The sequence below is a fragment of the Pseudoliparis swirei genome, chromosome 6 (assembly GCF_029220125.1).
Source record: "Pseudoliparis swirei isolate HS2019 ecotype Mariana Trench chromosome 6, NWPU_hadal_v1, whole genome shotgun sequence".
Taxonomy (NCBI): domain Eukaryota; kingdom Metazoa; phylum Chordata; class Actinopteri; order Perciformes; family Liparidae; genus Pseudoliparis; species Pseudoliparis swirei.
The window spans coordinates 21,048,696-21,057,672 of record NC_079393.1 but is presented as its reverse complement, the minus strand read 5'-3'; the positions used below and the strand labels follow the sequence as shown (position 1 = coordinate 21,057,672).

At 40.8% G+C, this 8,977-nt stretch overlaps 1 protein-coding gene across 1 annotated transcript; it reads left to right on the top strand.

The window, feature by feature from the left end:
- The first annotated feature begins 428 nt into the window (after nt 1-428).
- ndufa9a (NADH:ubiquinone oxidoreductase subunit A9a) lies at nt 429-6,030 on the top strand. Its single transcript, XM_056416524.1, has 11 exons — nt 429-496; nt 1,731-1,904; nt 2,757-2,854; nt 2,978-3,069; nt 3,236-3,377; nt 3,459-3,561; nt 3,832-3,902; nt 4,007-4,083; nt 5,263-5,358; nt 5,583-5,649; nt 5,777-6,030. Exons 1-11 carry the CDS (start codon nt 442-444, stop codon nt 5,945-5,947), a joined length of 1,146 nt encoding a protein of 381 aa, XP_056272499.1. The 5' UTR covers nt 429-441; the 3' UTR covers nt 5,948-6,030.
- Nucleotides 6,031-8,977: the final 2,947 nt, after the last annotated feature.

Here is an 8,977-nt window from a genome sequence, read left to right as displayed (position 1 = left end):
GTGAAAACATTCATGCAAACAGATTATATCATCGGTTTTTTTATCATGACACAATTATTTATTCAACAAAGCATACTGTAGTTTAATCATTTAAGCATAATATATGTTTATATGTATTGCGTATTCCTCTGTATATTTAATATTATTATTGTTATTGTGTTTTATTTGTATCTGTTATGCTCTAAAGTCCACCTGCTGCTGTGATCCTGCGATTTCCCCTCTGCGGGACGAATAAAGAAATATCTAATCTAAACTAATAATAAAATTGTAATATGTCTCTGACATGAAAAACTCACAATAAGTAACTTTCACACATTTCATTGTCAAACCAGAGGTTGCATTTGTCTGCATGGTGACATCCACATGTTTTAACGCTCCACGTACCACTGTTGTGATTCGACTTGGGCTTTTTGGCCCATACGGTTTGCCGTAGTCGGAAAAATGGCGACCATAGCGCTGGTTAGCCGTCCTGCTGGTATCCTTCCCAGGATTACAAGTGAGTAATGTTTAAAACAGTAGGCATGTTATGCTTGCCTTTACATCTAGGAATATATTGTTCTTTCAGATATGTACACGTAACTCCTGCTAACCCAGGCTCACAGTTGGACCACACATTCAGCGCGAGTGACCTTGCTCGGATAGTCACCTATCAAGGGGGCTTTAGCTAAATTAGCTAGTAGATCACATTTTGATTTTGTTATAACTCTTATATCATCAGCGACCTGACAACATAAATACCCTTTCACAATGTGCGATAATGAATGAATGATTAGTTAGGTTGAGCTGTCGCTAATCCCCCCTGACGTTATGTCTGTTATGATGGCTCACCTGCTGTTGTTATTGACGTGACATTAGCTTTACTTTCACGTCACGATTAGTTTTTACTTTTGAAATGCAATCGCAATGTCATATGTTCGACTCGTATGTTGTTTTCCAGCGACGATGTTGAAAGTAACGCGTCTGCACAGTGACACGGAGCCTTAGTCATCAAACAAGTCGCACAACAGGATACAACTTGGTCGCCATGTTTCTTCTTTTTTTTTACAGATAATTTGTACTAAATTTACAGAATAAAACGCAATGTGCCCAAAACATGAAATGGAGAAGAAACAGTATTGCATTCGAAATCACTACAGAAGCTCTGTGTCACACACGCATTATTGATCTCCAGTTTTACTGTCGGAGGATTCGGCTCTGTAGTTAGTGATGATGAACTGTCCTGTGTGGTTCTGTGTAATGTGTTTTATGTGCACCCCTTTCAATATAAACAAGTTTAAATCGCAGTAAGCATTAGTAACACCTCTTAGTATAAAGCCATTTCAATAAAGCGCGTCACAAAAGTCTATAATGTGGATTAACCCTTGTGTTGCCTTAGGGTCATTTTGACCCGAATCAATATTACACCCTCCCCCCGCCTTTGGGTCATTTTGACCCGATTCAATGTTTCACCCTCCTGTTACCTTTATATTTACTAACATATTTTACCCTTTGGGTTCAATTTGACGCCAGCAATTAAAACCTCCAGAAAATTATTAGAATTAATATTGTTTTCCAAGTTTAAGTGTGAGGCACTTTATGTTTGTTTGTTGACTACCGAAAGAACACCGACATTAAACATTGAATGGGGTCAAATTAATCCTAAGGCGGGGGGAGGGTGTAATATTGATTCGGGTCAAAATGACCCGAAGGCAACACAAGGGTTAAGCACGATGTTCCTTTCCTCTCGACAGGTAGCTGCTCCCCTGCTGTACTGTCGGCGGCCTCCGTCACCAAAGTCCAGCAGAGGAAGCTGCACCATGTGGTCGTCCCCAAAGGTCAAGGAGGACGCTCCTCCTCCAGTGGAATAGCGGCAACAGTGTTTGGAGCTACTGGTTTTCTTGGTCGATATGTGGTCAACAGGCTGGGTGAGTTGAGAAAACATAGTGTAAATAATTATTGATAAGTTAACTGCACACTAATATTGACTATATTCAACAAACTTGTGTACTTTGACCGTGTGCTTGTAAACCTCACATCTGGTATCCAATATCTCAGATAAGATCTCATCACTGCTATGAGCACAATTCGGATATACGTCTTTATTTATCCCACTAAATTACTATTTACGGCATTTTAATATATACTGCATCAGTTTAGGTGATTTGATTTATTTGAAATATGAAAGAAATACAAAAACATATAACAACATACACAAATATACATTAAACAATGTATTGAGGATAACACAATAAAGCTGACGGATACCTCTTTTTCATAGTGGTCCCCTATTTTATTTCAAGGGTTCTAATTTCTCATTTGAAGTATCAATAATTAATAATACTCATTTCTAATGTTTTTATTCTTTAGTTTGTCCAAATATGTCCAAAGTCTGACCTTGAGGCTACCTAAGAAAACATTTTTTACAAACAATATTAAATAGTGTAAATTACTCCTCATATTTTATGTCTAAATATTTGTTTTTATTTTGTCCGTGTTCATATCCGATGGTGTGTTATTGGCCAACAATTCTGGTTTTGCCAGCTGGTGGACAATGAAAAAGTTTTAAGAAGAGTTCTGAAGGCTGACTCATAAAACAAACCGTTCTTAGGAAAGAAATTAGTTTGCTAAACTCATTTACACCCACCACCAAAACTGACTTTTCTTCACTCGTGTCCACTCAAGCCAGCGGTTCTCAAACTGTGGGGCGCACACAGAGGAGGAAATGCTGTAAGAGAATGACACAAAGATATCATTGTTTATTTTCTGATGATTTGCAGGTCGCATTGGCTGTCAGATTGTCATCCCTCACCGTTGTGACCAGTATGACATCATGTACTTGAAGCCAATGGGTGATCTTGGACAGATCATTTTCATGGTAAGATGCAGACGGACACGGGTGTCTTGAGGACATGGCGGGTGGATTCTTTGATCTGCATGCACTTGTTTATATGACTAATACATTTAGAGCCTTAAATTACATGCAAATGTGTTGTCACAGGATTGGGATGCAAGGAACAAAGACTCCATCAAGCGGGCCTTGGAGAACTCTAATGTTGTCATCAACCTTGTCGGCAGAGAGTGGGAGACGTGGTATGTGTAGTCTGGAAAAAAATTATTAAAGTATCTGCTTCATGTTGTTGATTTGAAATCCATTTTAAGCCGGTTTATACAAGATATGTAGGTGAATGCTGGAGGACATTGCTGAATGTAGGTAAGCATTCACACACACAAGTATTTAGCCTCTTTCTGTGCACAGGAACTACCTCTTTGAGGATGTCTTCGTGAACATCCCTCAGCAGATTGCAAAGGCATCCAGAGAGGCCGGCGTCCCAAAGCTGATCCACATGTCTCACCTCAACGCTGACATGGGCAGCCAGTCCAAATACCTGAGGAACAAGGTGAAGGGCTCCTCTGGCTCATTCAAGGAGACGCTTCTGTGTTTCTGTTGAACAGGACCAACATTGTTCTTTCACCATCAGGCTGTCGGAGAGAAGGCGGTGAGAGACGAGTTTCCCGACGCGGTCATCTTGAAGCCCGCTGAGTTCTTTGGGAGGGAGGACAGATTCTTCAACTATTTTGCAAGTAAGATAAAGAGAAAGTAAAAATCAGTCATTGACTCATCGACTAGTCAGTTTCTGAGTGATGGGAATGTGACTCGTGCTTTTCAGTGCTCCTTAATGGATTCTCCAACTTAACTCATCGTCGTCTCTTCACCAACTTCTACGAGCGCTGAAGTGGAGTTATTGCTAAAACTATTTGACCACTTGTTCCACAGTATTAAAACGGCTCCCTTTTTAAAAGCTATAAGCTAAATAGTGAATATTGAACGTTTGGTTTTAATCCTTTTTTCAGACATGCGCAAGTTTGGCGGTGCTATTCCTCTCATATCCATGGGGAAGAAGACTGAGAAGCAGCCTCTTCATGTAGGTTTGATGAAAGGGGGCAGCTATTCTGATATGTTCCCTTCTAATTAATAAAATAATTGTGATCAAATGAACCAAACTAACCCGTCTCTTTTCTCCCTCAGGTGGTGGATGTGGCCAAAGCCATCGTCAATGCTGCCAGAGACCCTGATTCTAACGGGAAAACATACGCATTAGTTGGGTAGGTGGTCAGTACTCAAACTGTGCCTAGGTTTAGAGCAAATACTGAAATGTGATAACGATAATAACATAAAGCACACAATGTGTAGATAAAAATGTATAGCAAGAGCAATCAGTCGTAATATGTAATAAGCAAGAAAGTGTATTTTGATGAAGTCACGGGCACTATTTACAGAATTTGTGCATTTCAGGGAAAAACCCAATGCATGTCACCATGTCGGCGCATTATGTGGGATTTGCAGTCCATAAAAGTTTATGTCTGCACGAAACAAAAGTCAACTTACAAGAAATGTCAACCGTTTTGTCTTTAGTAAACAGTCGTGCATCTGTATTTCACGCCGTTATTAATATTCCTATCTGAGAGCTTCTTGCGGTCTTCAAATGTAAACTTTGACTAGGATTGGCTGATTTTTTTACATTTGATTGTATTTCAGTTTTATTACGGTTTATTTCATGCTGTTTTGCTACCATTGCTGTTGTTATAGTTTTACTTTTAATTACCTTCGCATTGAAAATGCGGAAGGTTATGTTTTGATCGCCGTGTATTTATTTATTTATTTGTATGCGTGTTATTCGCATAACACAAAAAGTATTAAACCGAATCGCATGAAATTCGGTGGGATGATTGGTTATTATCCGGGGACCATTTGATTAGATTTTGAGATCAAGGTCATGAAAAGGTCAACATCTTCTTTTTACCATAGCGCGGTCAATTTATATCAAATTGGCATGCAACTGACAACAAAATGTTCATAATGCAATGCCCAATCTTGTGATATGCGAAGGTATGCGCTCTACCGAGTGCCCATTCTAGTTTAACTATATTTTTGTCCATTTCTACATTTTCATTCAGTAGTTTTAGTCTTTTCTGTTTTCACGGTCCACACTTGTTAATTATCAAGTTATATTTATTGGAATGATGTTCATGAGTTTAAAGTTTGCAAGTCAGATGATCAGACGAAGATGCATTAAAGTGAAAGTCCGGGACCTCCTTGCCTGCACAGCGGTGTCTTAAATATTGAATCGGGTCAAAATGACCCGAAGGCAACACAAGGGTTAATGAAGGATAGGAGTCGTGTGGCTCTGTGTCACGCCCTGTATTTGTTTCACTTTGAGCTCAGACTTGTGTGATGGGGCTCTTTCATGAATACTCTTTGTCCTGTTTCCTCTTGGTGTCTAGGCCCAACCGTTACCTCCTCTACGACCTGGTGAAGTACATCTACGGCACGGCCCACAGGCCGTTCGTGCCCTACCCGTTGCCCCGCCCACTCTATCAGTACGTGCTTTACTGCATTTTCAGAGCAACCGCAATGAAGGCATGTTGCCAAGCGAGACAAAATAGAGGATTAATTGTGGATCGCTAAATGTCCACAATATTACCACATCTGATTTCACGTTATGCAAAACATTTAACACGTTACCTCATTTGTTGTGTTCCTGTGCTGCTTGAACACATCCAAACGAAACGACAACCAGCTCATCAAGATTTTTTACTTTCAGCCTTCTTGCTCGGTTCTTTGCAATGAACCCGTTTGAGCCCTGGACAACCCCAGACAAGGTGGACCGGGTAAGACGACCAGGATCTCTGGAACTTGACATTTTGATGGGCTTCTGTGAAAATGGCCTATTGCGCCACCAACCGTCGAGGCTCTACAGCCGGCACTAATCATGTCCTGTGCTTTAATTTTTTCCAGTTTCACACAACGGACATGAAGTACCCAGGACTTCCTGGTCTGGAGGATCTTGGCATCACTCCTTCCTCTGTAGAACAAAGGGCAATTGAGATGATGCGTTTTCATCGTAAATTCCGTTACCAGGAAGCTGACATGGATGAGACCATGCCGGCCAAGACCGTCGACTACTAAACTACCAACAACACCGGGGCAGTACCTCTGATTGTTTGGTCTTTGACATCATTCTGTACATAAATAAAAGAATTATCCTCTTATGGGTTGTCTGATTTGTATAAGATATGCCTTCTTACCATCACATTGCCTCCTATAAAGTTTTAACCCATTCTTCATGTTTACTCCATTGGACTTTTATTGGATGTTTATTTGTTGTACGACAGAAAATACAGACGTGCACAATGTCATGCTGCAACACTGGAGTCTGCAGGAAACGGCAAACGTTGTTCACAATAGTGTTAATATCCTGAAGAGGTCGAGTGTGGGTTCAGACTTCAATGCAACTGAGACGTGACTTATAGATGAAGAAAAACACACCTGGAGTCTGAAAAGTTAAATGGAAGGACTGATTGCTGAACTTCATGACATAAAGAAGCTAAGAGCTGACCAGAGTAAAATGCCTCACTTTACACAGCAGGGCCGAGATCCTCACGGAGGCACCACAAAGAATCCAGTAGTCGTCGACAATCGGAAATTGTACAGAAGAAGTACATTTGCCCAGAACAAAGACTCCAGAAAACGGGCCTTGGAGTGGGCAGAGTGGGAGACTTAAATATTGAGATTATGAAGACCAACCCATATAGAACTAGAATGGGCACTCGGTAGAGCGCATACCTTCGCATATCACAAGATTGGGCATTGAATTATGAAAATGTTGGCATTAGTTGCATGCCAATTGGATAAAAATTGACCGTGCTATGGTAAAAAGAAGATTTTGTCCTTTTCATGACCTTGACCTTTGACCCGATTGATCCCAAAATCTAATCAAATGGTCCCCGGATAATAACAAATCATCCCACCGAATTTCATGCGATTCGGTTTAATACTTTTTGAGTTATGCGAATAACACGCATACAAATAAATAAATGGCGATCAAAACATAACCTTCCGCATTTTCAATGCGAAGGTAATCAGGTCAAACCTGTTGAATCTTCTGTCCAGTAGCATCAACGTTATGGATGCTCTGCTGATTCTGTGACTTTGTTTAAAAATCAACTCTTGACATCTGCTCAGGCTGCCGTTTGAGTACACTCAATGCTTTAGGTCTGCTTTTAATCTGTTTTTATTTTGTTTTTCATTTTGCCTTCCTAAAATACATTTCTTGTGTAAAAAACTTATTGTAAATTATTGGCCCTTATGTGGTCACATTGTGTTCATTTTCTTTTCTTATTACTACTGTCAAGTACTCTGTGACTTATCTGTGCTCTGTAAATAAATTGTATTTTTATGGCGCAATTAAACCATAAAAACGTGCTTAAATCGAGGTCGTTTGATTAGCTTTGAGGGTGCAGTAAATAAAGTGTACTTTGAAACCTTTGATATTTATAGCTTTTGAGATAGTGTTGGTCCACCTCTCCAGCCTGAAGTCCGCATGGTACGATCAGGCTATGAGGTTTCTCTCATTTGTTATTTTGGCGTTAAATTCATATTTAAGGAAAGTTATTTATCTTTAAGATAAGGTGTACTTTACTGTGTAATTTGAGCTTTAAAGTGTCCGGCTTAGAGGTACAGAATGACATTGCTGTGATCCTTCGTCAGAAACCACAATGACGATAAATATGAAAAGAGCTGGAATAATTGGAGTCTTTTTACTCTCAATATACTTCCTCATTTATACGACCGCGAGTTGGAGAACAAGCAAATCTTTTCCAGAGCGTGTCACGAATCAGGAGGTCGTGAGGAGGAAACTGGACCAGATAGAAAAGACCCTAAACAAGCTGGGTGAGTAGCAACTCAGACACAACCGTAACAATGCCGTCATGTAAAGCTCTGACTTTCTAATCCTATCATGTATTATTTGAAAGATCTAAAGTCAGAGTTGTGTAGCTGAAAGAGATTATAATAACTTTAGTTAACTGCAGGTGAATCCCCTTAAAATATAAATACAGAATATCTTCGCCATCTCTAGGTTCTGCTGTTTGAACGTGTGTGTCTGTATATCTTTCCAGAAAATAAGCATGTGGTTGCACAAGCACGGCATTTCTTTTTCCAAATAGGAGTAATAAAAAAAGCAGTTTTTAAAAAAGGAGTAGTATTAAAAGGAACAGTCCTGCATTCACAACATCCAGTTATAATGGGACACCTTCCAACATCACAAAAGTGGGAAGGATGTTATAACCACAAGTTGTTCTGTCAGCCGGAGTTGACCATGATTCCACTTTGGTGAACACTGCATCTGGTCTGTAGATCTGTAGATCTGCAGGTCTTTAGGTCTGTAGGCCTGCAGGTCTGTAGGTCTTTAGGTCTGTAGGTCTGTAGGTCTGCAGGTCTGTAGGTCTTTAGGTCTGCAGGTTTGTAGGTCTGTAGGTCTGCAGGTCTTTAGGTATGTAGGTCTGCAGGTTTGTAGGTCTGTAGATCTGCAGGTCTGTAGGTCTTTAGGTCTGTAGGTCTGCAGGTCTGTAGGTCTTTAGGTCTGCAGGTTTGTAGGTCTGTAGGTATGCAGGTCTTTAGGTCTGTAGGTCTGCAGGTTTGTAGATCTGCAGGTCTGTAGGTCTTTAGGTCTGTAGGTCTGCAGGTTTGTAGGTCTGTAGGTCTGCAGGTCTGTAGGTCTGTAGGTCTGCAGGTCTGCAGGTCTGTAGGTCTGCAGGTTTGTATGTCTGTAGATCTGCAGGTCTGTAGGTCTTTAGGTCTGTAGGTCTGCAGGTTTGTAGGTCTGTAGGTCTGCAGGTCTTTAGGTATGTAGGTCTGCAGGTTTGTAGGTCTGTAGATCTGCAGGTCTGTAGGTCTTTAGGTCTGCAGGTCTGTAGGTCTGTAGGTCTGTAGGTCTGCAGGTCTGTAGGTCTGCAGGTCTGCAGGTCTGTAGGTCTTTAGGTCTGCGGGTTTGTAGGTCTGTAGATCTGCAGGTCTGTAGGTCTTTAGGTCTGTAGGTCTGCAGGTTTGTAGGTCTGTAGGTCTGCAGGTCTTTAGGTATGTAGGTCTGCAGGTTTGTAGGTCTGCAGGTCTGTAGGTCTTTAGGTCTGTAGGTCTGCAGGTTTGTAGGCCTGCAGG

Bases quoted from the DNA above. Each gene is read 5' to 3' on its own strand.
- ndufa9a (XM_056416524.1), top strand. From the start codon at position 442: ATGGCGACCATAGCGCTGGTTAGCCGTCCTGCTGGTATCCTTCCCAGG. The intron at 1,905-2,756 runs GTGAGTTGAGAA...GATGATTTGCAG, and splicing joins ATATGTGGTCAACAGGCTGG to GTCGCATTGGCTGTCAGATT. The intron at 3,378-3,458 runs GTGAAGGGCTCC...TTTCACCATCAG, and splicing joins CCAAATACCTGAGGAACAAG to GCTGTCGGAGAGAAGGCGGT.